The following is a 21,240-nucleotide window of genomic DNA, read 5'->3' on the forward strand; positions in this document are numbered from 1 at the left end:
AAAATATTTAACACCTTACAGGTATATGCTACAATCTTATGATTCATATATTTTAATTATACATTTTTGGCATGTGATTATTTATTGAAGTAGTTAATCAATAGTATTTAAAAATGTTAATTGTTTCTTCAGAGCAGTTACAAATACTTTCAAATTATGCATGCATTATGTGTGTGCAATTAAAAATTTTGTTTTATTTTTACTGTAATATTTAATTACAATATAAGTATATATATATACATATATAATAAAATGCGAATTTATTTACAGATAAAGTGTCATGTTCAGATAATATTTAAATCAGTTACATTTTCTACATTTATTTAAAGAATAATTATAACAGAATAATTCAAAATATATAGAATGGTATGAAAAGACTTCCAAAATAAAATTGCTGTCTTTAGGAGTTCGCCTGCAATGGGACAGTAATCGAGCACCCGGAGTACGGGGAGGTGTTGCAGCTGCAGGGGGACCAGCGAGAAAATATATGCCAGTGGCTAACAAAGTCAGGTCTGGCCAAACCTGACCAACTCAAAGTCCATGGTTTTTGACCAACGAACACCTATGCCGCTATCTAAGAACACTCCACCTTCATCAACACCTTATCATCTTAAATTATCTGTATCAGTCACTAATACTTATTGATACATCGTGAGATATCCTATTATATACACATATATATTTCAATAAAAAATATATAACAGTAACGATATAGGCACAATATTCTAATCAGACATTTGTAAGATTGTAGGAAGCAATATTTTACAGCCTTATGTTAGGTAATCCACTAAACTCATCACATTTTAAAGTAGTAGCAATAACTAATTAGTAATTTGAAAAAATACATATACAAGGGATAGATACAAATAGTAACGAATGGCTCTTCTCTTTGGGATTAGGTAGTATGTATCTCGGCGCTATAGACGTGTTCAGAGAGAAAAATCAAAAAGATTTATTTTAGGCCCCAGATTGGCTTATTGTGTGTAATGCTGAATGCTTCATTTTGTTTATACAGTAAGGTAACAGGCCTTATTTTACATTGTCATTTCCAAGTTTTGTGCCTTCGATTCCACATTGATTGTATTATTTATTGAAAGGATCATCTTTTTATTGTAATGGATTTATTTTGAAGGAGAATTGCCAATTTTTTCCTTTTCTGAAACAGTATTGACAACATGAAATCAATTGTTTTCGATAAAAATGTGGCTGTTCTAAATAAATGGTAATTCACCACTATATTGACTTTTTTCTACTTCCTTTTCTACATGTAATGTTTAGGATAAAGTAGCACAGTATTGTCTTAATTATGGAAGGAAAAATACATAGTAAAAAGTGCATACTTTAACATTTAAATTAGAAACGAAATGAAATTCCTGAAATAATTTCAATAAAATTTGAATAATTTTATTAAATGTTTAAAGGCACTTAAGATAAAACTACTAACAATAATTTTAAATACTAAAAAATTGATTTTAATTATAAATATAATGGTATTTAATTATCGTTTTTGCATTCAGTAGTTAAATATTTTATGAGTGATTAAAAAGTTAGTAATTTGTTTATGTCCTAAGAAAATTAATGATTTAGGCAATCATTAAGATATAAAAATTGAAGTTTACATTTTTACATACGTATGGGCATCTGTATTTTCATACATAGTTCTTTTTTTGATTAAATGCGCACGTTAATGAGTATTATAATTTTATATTGAGTTTAGGTTAAGTTTAATATCTATGTTTGGTTAATTATTACAATTGAAAAGTGGGGTTATTAGAATTACTTAACAAATTATAATTACTATATATAAATATGTGACGTAATATTAATACCAATTAATTTTGGCTGAATGAAATAAGATAATCCTTACATATTTTTGAAGATTTGAATTTACCGGATTCGAGTTATGACAATTTAACCATCAGATGTCACTATAGTCGGGCTACATACTTACGACCCACAATGCACTAAGCTACGGCATGTGCCTTTCTGTGTCGGCCATTTTGTAGTTTCCTTGAGAAATTGTGTTGAGTTGATTCATCTTCTCGGTAAGAATTTTATAAAATTCTAAAACGGTGCGACTCACATTGATCCAAATGATGTAGAGGATTGAGGGCAGATGCTTATGGCTAACTATTCATAGCTTGAGAACGAGGAATAAAGTTGCGTTTTTTGCGCACAACCGTGTGCGCTCACGGTACTTACACCCGAAGAACGAGCCAGTAAACGAAGCTGCCGAGAACACCTATTGATAAAGGCACATGGAATCCGGGATTGTTTCGGGATGAATGGTGATTTCGGTAACGATATACGATACGCATAAGTGTACTGTCCAAGTGGTTGTCACCATATCTGCGTGCGTGAACGTGTTGGCCCGGCCAACGTCTCGCTCTATATTTGGCTAATCGCATCCAACATATTGCATATCTTGCCTTTTCAAAATTTTTATTTTTCATGTCGTAACCTTTCCCAAAGAACTATATCAGAAGGATACAATGTGACGTTTAAGTGTGAATGCTTGACGATTGCACATTGATACTGAACAAGAACAAATCTTAGCATGTGGCACGGTTTGTACGATCAACATTCAATTTTAACTTTCAGCAGAATCAGTGAAACATTTCATTTTCCATTACTATTTAAAAGTTCTTCCTTGCTGTTTCATGTTTTATATGTTAAATTAGAAAATTATTACTCAAAAACAGCTATTTTACAAGAATTTTGAAAATCTGTAATCTCTATTTTTATATTTATTGTTTCTTTACGGTTCATAGAGATTTCATGTAAATAAATTGTATAATTTGAATACGCGTACATATATGCATTTGAGCACGCATATACACGCCCGCGCGCGCGCGCGCACGTACACGTACACATGTGCATATTGTACACACGTACTATGTGCTATTGAACATAAGCACGCACGCGCGCATCATATGTGCGAACATACACACTTGAGACACGACGTACGGGTTCATGCATATGTGTATGAGTATATATAGGTGCTACAAATGTATTACATCAGACTGGTATATTGTGCACATTACATACTTTTCACGTTTGTGGAAAGTATTTCTATAACAAAATTGTTTAACAGTTGAGATTTTGATTTTATATTTTGTGTTAGTGTGGTTTATAAAAACTATTCAAAATTGCATTAAAAAAATCGAGGATTACTATAATTATATTATATGATTGCAAAATAAATTAATAGGCATATACTTAAAAATATAAATAAATACTATATCAGTTAATTTTTAAATATAAAGGTATGAGTTATTACATTAGTGAAATATTTTAATGTGGTTGTTATGAACATATTATCTTTTATTCACTCTGCTAAAATGTAATTTAAAGTAAACATTTCTGAAATTAAAATTAATAATTTTGTAAAGTTACATATTACATGTTGCAATATGTAAGTATGTTACAAATTAGGCGTTAGCTATTTTTGTAAGTTATGTGATACATTTTTTTATTCTTAAACACATTGTATTTTTCATAGGGTACGTGTACATGAATGGGGACATTGGGAAGCTCCCACCAGGGGCGGTATATCCAGCCACCCCTGAACCTTTGGGTTCTGTTGGGGGTGCAATTGGAAGTACTGCATCCAATCTGGAATATAACGTCATGAACGGTGTTCCAAGTGGAAATGAATTGATATTGGAGGCGGGTGTTGGTAATCTAGAGCCTTCACCGCAGCATGCTATAGGTATAGGGGGTGCAGCAGGTTATGGTCCAATGGATATTGCTCCTTTAGGTGATGTGCCAAATCAACCTGCTCCAATGGGTGATTTGTCTGTCCCTGGTATACCTTTGGAACAACTTAAACAGATGCTCTCTTCGCAACTTGAATATTATTTCTCCAGGTAAAATTTTAATTTAATGTTAACATTATATGCATTGTACTAATATTAACTTATCAACATATTATTTATTATGTTTACAAGTTATTTTGTAATAAATAAAAATTTTTGTTATGGTATAGAATTACTTACCAAATTTTCTTTTTTCATAGAGAAAACTTAGCTAATGATACATACTTATTATCGCAAATGGATAATGATCAATATGTACCAATATGGACAGTAGCAAATTTTAACCAAGTAAAAAAATTAACAAAAGATATAAAACTTATAACAGAGGTTTTAAGGGAATCTCCAAATGTCCAAGTTGATGAAGAAGGGCAGAAAGTAAGACCTAATCACAAACGATGCATTGTAATTCTTCGTGAAATACCAGATAGTACGCCATTGGAAGATGTGAAGGTGAAAAAGATACTAATACATTTTGTTTGTTATGTAGTGTGTGTTTATAAAATGAATAATATATAACTAAATTAGAATTAGCAAATACTTTATTGTAGTTATACTTTGATATACTTTGGCATAGATATACTTTAAATATATTATACGATAATTATAGTCATGATATAATATTTTTATGTGAAACAAATTATTATTTCATTTATAATAATCTGATTTCTTTATGTTCCATTAGTATCTTTTCTACTCATTCAGCAGTAACAAGATAAGACTTTTGGTTACAGAATTTATTTTCTGGAGAAGGATGTCCAAGGTTTATTTCATGTGAATTTGCCCATAATAGTTCTTGGTATGTGACTTTTGAATCTGATGAAGATGCTCAAAAGGCCTACAGGTTTTTACGTGAAGAAGTTAGGGAATTTCAGGTAATATTTAATAAAAAAAAAGTAGATTTTTGGTTTTTATTTGTATATTAGAAAGAATTTTGAAAACCTTAAAATACGTTGTATATATCCATTATCTTGTTTATCATATGTTGTTTTAAGTAAAAATATTTAATATATTTCTTATGTGATTAGTTATATAGTTATGCTTTTATATTATAAGAAGGAAATACTTGGTATTTTCTTTTTGTATTAGTATAAAGCGTTGAAAATATATTGAAATGTACATAAAAAATAAAAGAAGTTTCACTTTGAAATATTAAATTACTAATTATTATTTGTTTATATTAATTGTTTATTAGAATAGTATAAGTTTCGTATGCAATGTAATTTATTTGTATAGCATAAATCAAATAAATTATAAATATAATAAGTAAGTTAAATTTAAAGTTCTTTTGTTTTGTATTATTTAGTGTTAATACTTATTATTTATAATTTAGGGGAAACCAATAATGGCTAGAATCAAAGCTAAACCAATGAATAGGCTACCAATCCCAGCAGTTGCTAGTGTGGGTGGTATTAAAAATGGTTACAGAACACCACCACCACCACCTGTTTATGATCCAAATAGCTATACAGCTGGACAGCAACGCTTCCTTTATACAAATGGTACTACTATGCCACAGACTACTATGCCGCCATATGCCAACCAAGTTCATGTATACGTAAGTACATAATATTTTATGAGGAATCCAATTGATATATCTAGTTTGTATATAATTAGATTCATGTTACTTTTAAATACGTTTACTATTTATAAAATCTGATATATTCAGTGTACTTTCTTTTGTATGACTATACATAAATATTTTGTTTTAACTTTAATATTATTTTTATTAAGTCATTATATGGTGTGTGATAATTAATGAAATATTTGCATATTTAACTACATAATATTTTTTAGACATTTAAGATTCAATAATTTTATATACTGCTTATAGCATCAACCATTCTATCCTCCTGGAATGATGCCTTGGGGACATGCGAGTCCTGCTTATTTCGATATGTCAGGTGTTTTCATGAATGGTATTACACCACATAGTACATTTAAACCACATAATACAAGATACAATGCCCGTCACAGGTATATTGTTAACATTGATACTTATTTTCAATGACGTAGAAATATGTATTAAATTTTTACATATACAGGGTGCCACCGATCTCGTGGTACAAGCTGCAAGGTGCAGAATCAACATGAAAAAGTAAGTCGAAAAGAAAGAATAATGTTTTTTCGTTTAAGGCTTCGTTTTCGAGTAAATCGGTGTTGAAGATTCGTTGTACACTTAGCTACACTATAAACTAGTTTTGTTGTGTCTGTATACATGAACTTCATCAATGTCGTGACTTGTTGCTATTTTCGTGTCAAACTTCTAGTTTGTATCGTTCTGTCGATATGTCGACATACAGTAACAGAGAATACGTTGATATGATACTCGCGTTGGGTACGTGTGCCGGCAACGCATCTATGATCGTTATCGTTTTATTTCAATATTTATCCCTTAGTACCCAATGTTAGAAATCGGAACGGTAATTGGAACAGCACAATCATATCATCTTTCAGACATAAACACATAGTTAAGATCATATGAAAGTGTAGTACACTTCAACAAAAATGTACGAGTCTTCAACACTGATTTACTCGAAAACGAAACCTTAAACAAAAAATCATTATTCTTTTTTTTTTTTCGACTTATTTTTTCATGTAGATTCACCTCCTTTCGGTTTGTACCATCAGATCGATGACACCCTGTATATTCCTTTAATGCAAAATGAAATTATGTTTGATATATTAAATTATACCGTAGTATTTTCTCTTGAATAACGTTTTACAAAAATAATTTAACTTCTGAGCAATATAAGCAGTAGTTTTTTCTGATTATAATTTATTATATTTCATAACTTTCTTAAAATGTATTTTCTTCATTTGTATAAGTATATGTATTCATTTATATGTGGTATAGAAATAAGCAAAGAAATGGGCCTGAAAGACCAGGCTTGATGGATGGTGGAGGCAACATGGTGCCAATGGGACGGACTTCACATCCGCCTATAAGTGGAGCACCGATACCTTTAGGAGCAACTGTTCCTACTTTTACTTCGAGCTTGCCTACGGTGAAACCAACTTCTTCCTATCAGACCGGCACAAAGTTCCATTCCCCACATACAACCGTAGCAACTGGAGAGTCCCAGTATAATAACAGCCATTCTAAAGGATCCCAAGAAAATGACGCTCAAACTCTGGACTCTGGAGTTCAATTCCCGCGTCATCGTATGCATCGTAGGACCAAAGACCAAGAGTCATTGTCAAAGGCTAATAGTAGCCCCTTACCATCAATCAGAGAATCTACCCCGGCCAGTAATAATAACACACAATGTAACCGAGGGGTACAATTCGATTTGGAAGCTTCTGCTTTCCCTCCTCTTCCTGGCCTAGATGCTGATCTTGCAAAATCCTATAATGCTTCAGTAGAAACTGTTGGTACAGATTGTACGCAATCGCAGAATAGGCTTTCAGATGTAGTTAAAGGTACTGCAAAATTGAAAAGTGTCAAAGAAAAAGAACCTGCAGGAACTTCTCAACAATATCATCAACAACCGACAAGTAACAGCAGTAGGTCTGCAAGTCCAGGGTCAAGTGCTGGTGGTCATGCTGGTTTGCTAGAAGCTCCAACTGGTTCTGGCAGTACATCAACTACTGCCATTGCATCTACAAATACGAGCTCTAATGCTTCTGCTAGCAACAATGACTCCACAGACATCGCTCTCAGCACCATCACTCTCACTCCCCCGTCATCTCCTGATAAGTGAGTGTGCTTTCTTCTTATACATACATACAGCCATACAAATAAAGACATATACATACATACATATATAAATTTATACGTAATTACATACGTACACGAGTATATTCAGACATGCATACATACGTACGTATATGTATTTTCATATGTACGGTACATGTATAAAATACATATATGTAAATACGTATGTATATGTACATACATGATCTGTGTATGTGCATGTGTGTAATAGAACATATAATCTATTCTTATTGCAAAAGCAAATAGTTGTTTAATTACATTTCTAATTACAAAGTTCTTTAATTGCTTTTAATAATACATTACATATACTATGTATATATGTATAGATATACACACCGATATATACATACGTATTTACATGCGCGCACATGCACACAGATACATCAGAATGACTTATGTACAAGCAATCATATAGAGCCTGAAAAGATTGCTAAGCTGTGTTTGATAGTGTTGGCTGCATTATATGCGTGCTATGCTCTGTATGGTGGATGTGTTATAGTGGAAGTTATATAGTCCACCTATATTTTCATATCACCTATATAAGAAGGAAAGGGAAAGTAGTTATTCATGGTAGTTTGTTAGTTTCAGTATATGTTATGTTCTCTTAGTATGGTACTATAATAATGTTAAAGTTTATGCTTATTTACTAATTCATATATAAAATGTATAAAAATAGTAAATTAATTACTCTGATAAAACAAGTAAAAATAATGATTACTGAAATATATGTTTTATTTTTTGAAAAATGATAATTTTACATTATGTTAATAACAAGTTCATGTATTATTTTTTAATTTGTCAATAATTTAATTAGTTCATTAATAAAAGATATCAAACATATTTTGCAATCATTCTATCTTATTTTAAGTAATATTTGTAAAGTTTTTTTTAATATATTCATTATAAGCAACTATTTTTTTAATTTTTTCAGAAATTATGTCTTAATTATTATTGATATATGTACCTACGTAATAGCCTGTAAATAATTTTAAAAAAATTGTTGGTTGTGCTATATTTGTTAAACTTTCCCTTTCTTAATTATGTTATACTCATATATAGAGCAGTAAGAAGTAGGTGTATCTTTCTTGAATTATTTTACTATCTATGGTGGTTAATTTTGTAGGCGTGCTCAGTTGTTCCAATTTGCCATTTATTTCTATTCATTGTTACATCTTTTTCCCATTGAGTGACAAGTTGTTTAATATTGTTTGGAATGCCTCGCTAGTATGGTTCTTTCACTGAAGAACACATTTTTCAAGTAAGAGCTGGTGCTCCACTCGATGAAAGAGCAAATTTTAATTTTAAAGCATAAAATGCTCACAATCGAGGTATTCATTTGATACCAGATAGTCAGAAGTTTTACCATTCTTTTATGGTGATTACGTATGACAAAATGTTGCAATGCGTATGTATGCAAGAATGTATGCAGTACTCTGTGGTAGCACAATTTATATTTCTTGCCTGTACTACTGCGGCAAATGAAGAATACATATGAACTATTATATTATTCAGGGTTCTTTAATATATGAGTTTATTATTATTATTTTACCACTTTCATCATCATAGTCATTGTCATATCCATCTTCATTATCATCATCATTATCTTCATCAACCTTATCATCTTCATCTTTATTATAAACATCATCATTTTTACTGCTAATATTATTATTGCTGCTATTAATACTGATAATACAACTACTATTGCAGTTATCATATTTTGCACTGTGACTACTGTTAAATGTATACTTATTAATGTTAATACCATTTTTACAATGATTATTATCCTTATTAGTGTCATCTTTATCACTTTTTCCATACTTTTCTATCATAATTATTCATTATCATTATTTTTCTGTTACCGTAACAGTTATTATCGTTATCATTGTTATCAATGATTATTATTGATACTGCTATTCGTTATGTTACTATCTTCATTATCACTACTATTGCTGTGGCTATTACTTCTGCTTTTTCAACTGCTAATGTTATTGATATTGGTACTTTTCCTTTATTTATTACTATCGTTAACATTATCATTCTTATGGTGTTTATTATCATTGTTATCATAAAATTACCATTATCATTACATCATCATTATGGACATTGTCTTTGTGAGTACTATCCATTACTACTGCTATCTCTATTATTATTATCATTACTACTACTGCTGTTACTACCATTACTACTACTTCTACTACTGCTGCTGCTACTGCTACTATACTACTACTACTACTACTTTTACTACTACTACTACTACTACTACTACTACTACTACTGCTACTACTACTACTACTACTACTACTACTACTACTACTACTACTACTACTACTACTACTACTACTACTACTACTACTACTACTACTACTACTACTACTACTACTACTACTACTACTACTACTACTTTTACTACTACTACAACTACTATTATCCACTATTATAATATTACGTTATGTTATATTACATTATATTATATTACATTACATTATATTATATTATATTATATTATATTATATTATATTATATTATATAATAAAAAGCATGGTTCATTATTAATGAATGACTATAGATTCATTGTCAGTGGAAGTAAATAAATGATGTGTATACTGGTTTGTTAAATAAGTGTTGCAATCTTGCAAGACCCATTCCCTTAACTATGTAGTGTTTTTGAATGAAATGTATATAATAGTGGCTGGCCTATATTTGTGCATGGTATTTTAAGGTGCACAGTCGTAATTATTTAATATGTACTGAATATATGTCTATTATACTTATGCACGTTCAGGTTTAGTCCTTTATTATTGAAATGCACCACTGACAGATCTGTAAAGACTGACGATACAAACATGGTGAATGGAGTGGATGAAGCTGTTTCAAATGCACACACAGTGGAAGATTCTGAACAAGTATCTAGGTGTGAATGTAATGTCCCTACTGCCTCACAAAATTCTCAGTCACAAGTGGGAGTGACTTCTACTTTCCCTGTAGTAAGTACATTCTTTCATTTAAATAATTTGTAGATTATACTTTTTTCTCTAACACTGACAGTGTAATAATATATTCCCATACTCTAAAAATAATAATAGTGAAAACACAAAATGTAAATTATAAGAATATTTTATTAAGATTGTTTCAGAAATTATATTGTTTTATTTTTTTTTTTAATAATAGATATGTTTAGGACTAATATTAATACTAAACACACACACACACGATATTTTTAAGAAATACTAATCTATTATAAACTTAATTGTTTTATTTTTTACATAATTTGTGAAAGAACTTCTTGTGTAATACGAATGATAAACAATACAACATATGTGCCTCATTTGTGAAGTTACCAAACAAAACTTAAGATTACATTAATAATGATAAAGATTAATATTTCTTAAAGTTTTAATAATTAGTTTCATAAAATCTTTAGTTCCATTGATCTTTTCTTTTTACGTACTCATTCAATTTATCTTTTATGAAACCCATTATTTAAAAAATTAAAATTTCTTTTAATAATAACAGAAATGTTTATAGGTAATTTAATCAAATACTTTAAATTCTAGGATCTTACAAGACCGAGTTATGCCCAAGTAGCACAACACTGTCGCGAATTACCTTGTACAAAACATAAGACAGATGAAAGGGATGGAAATGTGTAAATCAATATGTGAGTAAATAATTTTTATATCATTAATTATTTATATTGCCTTTGACAAAGTGAACACATTTAAATAACATTTGAAATTAAAAATGTAGTGAAATAACTACCTTTGCAGATACTACTGCAGTGAATTTCAATATTTAGCTGTTATTCTTCATCTGGATTATATGGATTATGTACCATTGCTTTTATCCTACACTGGATATAGTGGGTATGAAGAAAACTTTTTACATTGTACAGTGACTTCGCCTACAATGAATGTGGTATCAATTAACTATGAATCATAAAAAAATTATTTGAAGAAACTCTAATTCGCTGCATATTTAAAAAAATATGTTTCCTGGCAGGATAATACATTGTGTAGAAGAGTATTGTTATTGCTTTGGTTCTGTGATTTTGGAGGTACATATTTGTTAGCTTGTAAAAATGTTAAACTAAGGTATTAATCTTTTAATTCCTTTCTCCTCTCCCCTTTCATAGCACAGGGCCGTAACTGGGAAATGTTTATCTTTGTGCCAAACCTTGCTATGTGCGTACAGCTTAATGAATGTTCAGAGTGCAACGAAACTTATTCTCAAACAGAATTCTGATTTAAAAAACAGAATGTTATTTCCAAAGCAGATAAATCATTAAGGATGCTTAATTTGAAAAAAATAATATTTCCTGTTTTCTTATCATTTTCTCTATTTCATTTAAATTATTTATAGGCAAGAGTTGCATACTTTCCAGAATATTGATGACAATTATAATGAATAACATTAAAATATTAACAATTAATGTACAAATTAAATATTTACCGTATCATTTGAGTTTTAATTTCTATTGAAAATATAAAAACTCAAAATGAAAGAAAAGCAAAGAAGTGCTCTATATGTGAGATATAAATTATTCGTGGTCTCACTTTATTGCCTACAATGATGTGTATTAAATCCTCTTAACTGAAAAAACAAAAACAAAAAAAAAACAAAAATTATTAAAATCTATCGTAGTCTTTAAATCTATTATAAGAGCATACCAGGAAAACATTATCTTGTCATTGTGTTTACAACTAAGGAAAACATTAAAACATTGTATAATTGTTCTATAAGTAATAGCAGTTACCCAAGACGGACATACTTAAATAATTACTTTTTGTTTGTAGATGTATCACTTTATACATGAATCAGAGGTTGATAGATATTGGTTTGTTGTATTTTCTTTATTATGTTTTTCGTATATACTTAACAATTCATATTTTTACGATAAAATTTATTATTAATAAAAGTAGCATCTATCATACTTATCAAGAACATTAGGGAATACATATTTAAAAAACTACTTGTCTCACAATATTATAATCATTATATTATAAGACAAGAATATAAATTTGGTATATTTATTCATGAAATCATCGATAGTTTCTAAGACACGGTACGTACAAGATAAAGAAAATAATATAACAGAGAAAATTCAAATTAGAATATTATTGTATTTCGAAAATATAACATTCCATGTTGCCTCAAATACATTCTAGTCTCTACTAGAAGCTTTAAAAATTTTATTCCAAATGAATCAGAAATAATAGTAAACTACTTGTTATTGATATTCTGGAAATAATATTAAATAGATTTTAGTTTTATTTTCAACTTAAATGAAAGAAAAAAAGATAATTGTTACATGTTTAGGCACCTATTTACGGCACTGACTTTTCTTTTTAATATTACTGTTATATGAGATAACATACAATTTAGAATTATGCTTTGGCAAGTAATATAAGAGTTGTCAGAAATATGGTCTTTGAGCACACGTTTAAGTGCCTCAAAATGTTGTGTATATTACAGGAGCTTGGCTTTAGATGTTATATAATTACATGTACCTATACATTATAGCAAAGAACGCATATGATATATTTGTTACTGATATGCGTACAGAAATTGAAGTAATGGATATTAAAGGAAACCAATCTCCTGAACTATAAAACAATTACCAACATGTATAATTATACTTTACATTTATAATACTGCCTTTTAATTTTTTATATCTGAAATGATTAGTCGCAATGTTGGATATGCAGAAAAATTTATTGTCAACTGTAAATGCATTAAGATATTAATTATTTCAGTTTAAATTGTGGTGCTGTAAACACTTTGCTTTAGCCTCAGTCTTGTAGCACAACTTATCTTAATTGTATCTCGATGATACCTTTAAAATTTGATGTAATACAATTGATTACATCGAGAAACAAGTACGATATATTTAACATACACACATAAATATCTTTTCATTAGTAAATTCACTCGGTGGATATTACAAAGTTTAGTATCTCGCAATATCATTTTCATTTGATATGCAATGTCGTATTGTTTTTCCTTTGTTTGTTTGTTATTTTTTTCTCTCTTGATTAAACATGAATGGAAAAAAAATTACATATATAGCAAATTTAAGCATATGTGAAGAAGAATAGAAGCAATTTTAACAAACAAGCAAACAAAAAAAACTATTTTTTTTCTAAACTTATATAATGTACTATTTTAGTAAACATGCAATAAATCATTAATATCAATTTTTAATTGTATGAGTTAATAACAATATTTATCTTCTGCAGTTATATAAATGATAAATCGTTTCGTAAATGTTATATCATATGCATAGTATTTTTATCTAAATAAGATCAACATTTTTTAATCCTACACGTACCTTTAATACTTTAATATTGAATGAAAATAATTAAAAGAGAAATACTTAATCATTAAGTGGTACAGTAATTTGTCAATTAATTTGCTTAGTTTATGAGTAATGTACATTAACGTGAATTTACTGATAAAAAGATTAATATAAATATGAAAAAGACACATACACGCACACACACAAATTGGATAAGCATTAACATTTCTCGATAACGGAGTTTTAGAAAACGTAAACAATGTTAAAGCGATTTGTCTTACTTTATGCGTTACCCCATAAATTATGTATAGCTAATTATGTATATGCTTTGAATATTCATTTTAATTATTGCTACGGATTATATGTAAAAAAAATTTGAAAGTTGATTCCTCTCTATACATTGACTTTACTAAATGTATGGAATTTAATGTAAGAAACGCTAAACTGTTGGTATATTATATACCTGTACAATACAAAGTGAGAAATAGACGCACCAATACCTTGGATCGTAATGATCACGCTTGTTCTGTCAAAAATAATAAACTATACACTTGTTTAAAATAATTATTTTGTAAAATCGAGTTCACAAGATAAAACATTTTAAGTTTTACGTAAGAAGAGTGGTCATAAAGAAAGTTTATGCTGACAATGTAATTAAAGTGTATAATGATTTCAAATTAACTTGGTTCTAATGGTCCAGGGTAAGGGTGATATACTGGGAAAAAATTGTGATTGGTATGTACGGAAAAAAAGGTATATTAGAACTCCGTTCTTTTTTAATAATCTCGTCACAAAATCGTGGCTGATAAACTTACGTTAACTCATTCATCAGAATAAACTGTGATTAGATTGAAGTCCAACAGAAATACAATGTATAATGTACTCCGTTTCATAGGCTGCAGGCCTAGAAAGTCTGATTTTTTAACTACTATGAAAACTTGTGTATTATAATATGATCTATGACGTTTGTTTATTACTATGTAAAGTGACAAATTTCAAAATTAAACATTAATTACTGTTATTGGTTTTACTTTTACTTTAACTTTAAATCTCACATTACATTAATTTTTGTTTGTTAGAGATTGTATAGATGCAGTTTAGATCAAATATGGCCTAGTTTTGCAAATAAAATAGAGAAAACTGAGGTATTCCGGTAAATACTATGGTAATTGATATATTTGTAACCATATGAAGAGAACCATTTTTGCATGTAATTTTATTCAGGGCATAAAGAAACTGCCAATATCTTTAAAATAAGAGACTGACAGTATCTTTAAACGAGATGCAGATTCGATTAAAATTGCGAGATCTTTTAAGTATTGTTCTGTAAAAAATGTAACAATTGTTTGCACATATAAAGCTGAAAATGAGGACTTTGTACATTACAAAGAATCAAATCAAATTATACATATTTAATATTATCTATTGATTAAATAATTGAGATACATCAAACATTACCTCACTAATAATATTACTTCAAAATTAAGGGAATAATAGTTAATTATTCTGATTGATATTATGAATTTCGAAACTTCGTAAATATTTTGCTTGGTGTATAATGAAATATGAAAAGACCACAAGAAATAAGTTTGAGTTATTGTTCATATTAGTTAAAAAAACAAAATTTTTTAATTATTTGCGAAATTGATGTTAGTAACGATTGGTGATATACAATTATACTGTGTAATGATTTAAAATTTTATTGTCTTCCCTTACTATCTTACATTTATATTTGTACATTATCGATAGAAATTAATGTCAATTACTAGGTTTTCGTTTTCATTATTTAGGAAGGTATGTTTATAGTAGAATATAGAATATAACTACTGGAAGCTTACCATTTCGTTCTAACATGTAATTCCTAATGTGTAAAAAATGTCTACGTATTTTGTAGTATTTATTCATTTGTATTTGGTTTTCTAATATTATAAAAGTAATGTTCTGCAAACAGATTACAAAATATTAACAAAAATTAGTAAACTGTATCTTTTCTAAGATTTAAGTTTTAATTTTAATTTAAACGAGCAAAATTAATAGACAACATCAGACATACATTAAAATATTTTACAAAACTTGTGACCATTCTGGAAGATGTATGAGTTTGTTCTACACACATCTATGTATTTAAGTAGAAGGTACTTTAAGTTATATATATTGTGGTGAATATATTACATTAAAATGATTTAAGTTAAAAATTTAAAAAAATGCTGCATTTCTTATCGCTCATGTACTGCGTTAATGGGTTAGTTCTTACTGACGTTTCTAACGATTTCAAGCAAACTATAAAGTGTACAGAAACAATAACACAATGATGCGACTACAATTTTCTTAAAACATTTGTAACTGCTACATTGACCATTTTTGTAGACAAATATAGAGTAAATTATAATTAAATACAAATGAAATAACATAATGACTTAACATCTAGTATTTGAAATTATTGATGTATAAGAACACATCATGATATATGTACATATTAAAGCAGTGACAAATGCTTTATTTCCTATATTTATAAATTAATTTGATGATCCTGATTCAATCTTCGTTTGTTGTAATACTGCGTTTCTTGTGCATAATATATGCAATGCATTAACTAACATCATGGTATGCATGATAGAAAGTTATAATTTGTAAATAAGACTTGTTTATCATAGTGGGCACTGGACTACAATGTCTAAAAAAATTTAAGTAACAAATTTTCAGAAAGTATATGCAAAAAATATTGTACTAACTTATTTTTAACAGCTCATAAATATTTTATTCTTCTCTTACAGAATATGACTTGCATTACAAGGAAGTCTACATGTGAAAATATTATTAATATTAAATTATTAAATATTTATTATCGTACATTGTAACATATGTATATACATGGTAATTGACTTAAGACTAGAACCTGAAATATCTTCGAAATGGTCGATTATACTGAAAAATGTTTCAGACAATAGGTGAATGGTGTCAAGGGGGGCATAATTTGATGTGATTAGTTTTTTTTCTTAGATTGGCGCGTAGAGGAGATATGAATTTGTTCTTTTAAATAGAATCGTATATTTTTTAATTCATTAATCGATTCAGCTCGTTGTACTCTATAAAAAATTGTTAAGCTATTTAAATCAAAAAACCATTAGTTTAGGAGATATTTTAATTTCAACATTACGAAGCGGTATTGATACACCTACTTGCATGTACGTTTTTCTTAATGACACGTTATAATAGAAGATAATAAGTCGAATTAATCTATACCATTTTATATGTGATTATAATATATTGACCTTCAGACAATAATGCGCGTGTTTACCAACAGAATTTAATGAATTGTAACATTAGAATGTCGAAGATTGTCTTTTTTGTAGGGAGTGACGAGCTGAATGAATTAATGCAATAAAAAATATGATTTCATTAAAAAAAAAAAAAATGACTTTAATATCTACTGTATCGTCCACCTAAGAAAAAACTAATCACATCAAATTATGCCCCCTTTGACACCATTCAACTTTTGTCTGAAACATTTTTCGGTACAATTGACAGTTTCGAAGATATTTTAGGTTTTAATCTTAGGTGACTCACCCTGTATGTATATGTAAATTTATAGTTTAAATTATACTATATTAATTTAGATCATTCAAATTTAAACAGAAAACATCAAAATAAATGTAATTTATCATGCTTAAGTTACAAAATTAAAGCAAGTCATGTTACACATGACATTAAATAGAAGTACATTGATCAAAATGATCAAGTTAAATCTTGTAAACGTTAGAATTTAATAATACGGAATGCAAACGGCGATTGTCTCTTAAATAATCAAATACGTTATTTATTGTTTGAGAATTATCTACCTACAGTACTCTATGCACTTTAACAGTGTCATAACTTACATAATGTGTGTACACGAAGCTTGTCTTTTAAACATAAAAGTAATATTGCAAATAAATCGTGTAAAATGTGACATGATTTACCAGAAGCCAGAACTTTACATATGTGCTATATACTTTATCGCTATAAAAAACAATTTATATATTTGGGTCCAAACTATTTACAACATCGCTTATAGAAATATAAACGTTCTTAAATATAACTTCAATGACTTTTTAATAATATATTGATTGTGTAATTAAATTAATAAATTTTTACTTTAATATGTTATAGTAGATTTAAAAATGATTTCTATATAATTTGTGAACTGTGGTAAATGATGGTATTTTTCGTCGATTATTAATCTGTATCGAGCATTGACATTTATGATATTATAATTAAAATACCAGTATTTCGTTATGCTTTTTAATTAATAAAAGCCAAGAAATCAATTTTCTTTAATTACATTGTTGCTCCTGTAATAAATGTAATACGTTGTAATACCATCATATGTATTGCGGACGAACTCGTTGTACGTTCAGTGCCTTTTTACATATATTCATATGTATGTGAAAATCAATTGATCCTTTTGTATCTATCAATATCTTCCAATTTTGACGTGAAGGAGTTCGCACGATATAAAATAATCTATCGAAAAGCTCTTGTATTCCCTGCCGATTGAAACAAAGAATATTAAAAAATATAAAACCTAATTGAACGTTGGCTTATTATATGTAAATATGAATACATAGAGTAAGCCAAATTTTAATTACGCGTATTTACGTATACATATATACTTACATACATATATAATTTAGCATTAGTGTGCTTTATTTAAAGTGCATAATTTTTAAAAGTACACGCATATTTTTATAAATTTCGGTATTGATACGATGGTTTACATATATGTATTAGTTATACATATTAATTCATGGCGCAGCGTATAAGACGAAATTCAATTACATGCATACTTTTATGTTTGATGTGTGAACATTTTTGATGTATCTGTAATCATATATTTGTACATAACAGGTTCATTTGTTGCGTCCATTATGTGGTTAGAGACTACTTTGTACATAATATAAATACACAATAAATGAGTAAATAAATAAATAAATGTACCAAACTTTAAAAAGTCAACATTTACATTTTTTTATTACTTAATATTTTAAATTTCATTTTCTCTAATTTAATTTATTAATAGATACAGGATATTAACGTATAAGTTATATAAATTTACTAGTAATAGAAATTTAAATAAATTAACTTTTAATAACTACATTGCTTTCCTATAATTAGACACATTAAGAATAATATTTTTACATCTTTTCCCTTCTGAATTTATTTACTTGGAATGAAAAATAAAAAAATGTACTATAGAACAATTAACAATTTTCGAGAAACAATAGTTAAAGTTTAAAAATATAGTGAGTTGAAGCAGTTTGATGCTAAGTACATATCTATGTTAAGAATTATCAAATAGTTTAAATAGCTGAATAGTTTCACTTGGAGTTGTAAAATAAATACAAATTACTACTTATATCGAAATCGAACAAGTAAATGCATTAAAATATACAAATATTCTTTTCATTCATATGTATTTTTTGTTTTTAAAAACATAATTTTATATAAAACTAATAGTCTGTTTGAACGTAGTATAAATGAATAGCGAAGTATATGTATGTATATATTTATCAGTGTAATGAAGTGAAATATATAAAATTGAATCAGATTGAATGAAATCGGACCAATAGCTGTTACGATTTAAATGATCTTGACTTTGAAGTACAAAGTGATGTTTTATACATATTCTTCTGACTATTGTTAATAGAAATAACTATTTCACAATATTCATTTAATAAATAGTTGAAAAAAACAGTAATATGCTGTATTTTTTATAATTTAGTGTTCATAAACATAACCTATAAGTGTGATTGATAATAAACTCTTTATTATAGTTAAAAAAATAATAAATAAATGTTACTAGTAACTATAGTAAAGAATCGACATACAATTATTATATTTTAGAAGCAAGATTAATTTTTTTATAAGGTGCAGGAAACTAAAAATTTATGCTTGTCTTATAACTTTTATATGTTTAAAATTTATAAAACAATTCGTTTATGTTAAATAGGTTGCAGAATGAAATATTCTACATCACCACCAGTAAGTAGGTGTAATTCACCTGGTCCAACTGAATCAAGCACAAATTTACCGATGCCTGCAACTTGCAGGTATCAAATCATATTTTCAATTATAACATTTCATAGCTAGTTTTATTAAAATGTATGTACATATAATTTAGACAGGATTGTATGGGTGCAGCAACAAAATGTTACAAATATCTAAGAAAATTATTAAAATTTGAACAAATGGATTTTGAATTTGCTTTATGGCAAATGATATTTTTATTCACATCACCACAAAAAGTATATAGAAATTTTCAAAGTAGAAAACGTAAGTTCTTCTGTTCATAATAAAATGTTTATATAATATACTAGTATTATGAAAAACTAATTTTTTTTCCAGAAACAAAATCACAATTTGCAAGAGATGATCCTGCATTTTTGGTATTATTAATGTGTTGTTTGTGTATATCTTCTATTGGTTTTACTATAGTTTTGGGATTAGGATTTTTTCAATTTATAAAGCTACTATTTTATATGATATTCATTGATTATCTTGCAGCTGGTTTAATAGTAGCTACTGTATTCTGGTAAATTTAAAATATATATTTTTGTTATTGAAAATATGCATTGTATAATACACTTTGAAATTTTACTAACTTTATAAATCTTGTTTTAAATATATTTATGTACAGAATATAATAAGCAAAGGACTTGTTTTAATTTAAGGTTTATAACAAATCGCTATTTAAGAATTGATAAAACTCAAGATGTAGAATGGGGTTATGCATTTGACATTCATTTAAATGCATTTTTTCCACCTTTAGTTATACTTCATATTGTAGAACTGTTTTTATATAATGGTAAGATTTTTTACTTGCCTCCTTTACTCATGTTCTCTTAGTTTTATTAATTTACATGTAATTTTAAACATAGTTCTCTTTTTATCAAGTGTGATTATTTTAGGTCTCATAAACTATGATACGTTTTCATCACGATTCATTGGAAACACAATTTGGTTAATAGCTGTTGGTTATTATATTTATATAACATTCTTGGGTTACACAAGTAAGTACAAAAGTTGAGTATTACATAAATAACTATAACATTGGGTAGAATTGAAAAGAAATAAAAATAAAAAAAGACTTGTTAATTACTGTTTGCAAAGTAATAATTAATGAAATCTTTACACTTATTTCAGGTATGGGAATACTTCATAAGACACACATAATACTATCAACCGTACCAATAATATTACTGATGTATATTATGACACTGTGTGCAGGTATTAATATTAGTCATTTAGTTATGGAATTTTATCATTATCGAGTTGTTTAAATAAAGTTTGTTATTTTACTACAAAAATTTATTTCAAATTAATCAATTATTTTTAACTTAATTTTTTGAATAATTTTAATAATAAATTTAACA

General features: G+C 27.9%; 3 protein-coding genes across 3 annotated transcripts in view; all 3 read left to right on the forward strand.

Moving 5' to 3' along the window:
* LOC108576589 (protein translation factor SUI1 homolog) overlaps positions 1 to 1,104 on the forward strand; it is a 1,787-nt gene extending 683 nt beyond the window's left edge. Inside the window, exon 3 of the mRNA XM_017939605.1 lies at positions 405 to 1,104. Coding sequence (XP_017795094.1) covers positions 405 to 551 — 147 coding nt within the window. The 3' untranslated portion in view covers positions 552 to 1,104. The remainder of the gene's footprint in view (positions 1 to 404) is intronic.
* Positions 1,105 to 1,989: 885 nt separating this feature from the next.
* LOC108576588 (la-related protein CG11505) lies at positions 1,990 to 11,183 on the forward strand. The gene is made up of 9 exons (XM_017939604.1): positions 1,990 to 2,297; positions 3,503 to 3,869; positions 4,019 to 4,268; positions 4,550 to 4,690; positions 5,149 to 5,373; positions 5,650 to 5,792; positions 6,673 to 7,515; positions 10,316 to 10,517; positions 11,088 to 11,183. Exons 1-9 carry the CDS (start codon positions 2,282 to 2,284, stop codon positions 11,181 to 11,183), a joined length of 2,283 nt encoding a protein of 760 aa, XP_017795093.1. The 5' UTR covers positions 1,990 to 2,281.
* An 8,453-nt stretch (positions 11,184 to 19,636) lies between these two features.
* Positions 19,637 to 21,147, forward strand: LOC108576585 (protein unc-50 homolog). Its single transcript, XM_017939601.1, has 7 exons — positions 19,637 to 19,735; positions 19,818 to 19,917; positions 19,989 to 20,140; positions 20,213 to 20,399; positions 20,539 to 20,672; positions 20,776 to 20,877; positions 21,011 to 21,147. Exons 2-7 carry the CDS (start codon positions 19,826 to 19,828, stop codon positions 21,145 to 21,147), a joined length of 804 nt encoding a protein of 267 aa, XP_017795090.1. The 5' UTR covers positions 19,637 to 19,735; positions 19,818 to 19,825.
* The last annotated feature ends 93 nt before the right edge of the window (positions 21,148 to 21,240 follow it).

The sequence above is a fragment of the Habropoda laboriosa genome, unplaced genomic scaffold (genome assembly GCF_001263275.1).
Source record: "Habropoda laboriosa isolate 0110345459 unplaced genomic scaffold, ASM126327v1 scaffold402, whole genome shotgun sequence".
In the NCBI taxonomy this organism is placed as follows: Eukaryota; Metazoa; Arthropoda; class Insecta; order Hymenoptera; family Apidae; genus Habropoda; species Habropoda laboriosa.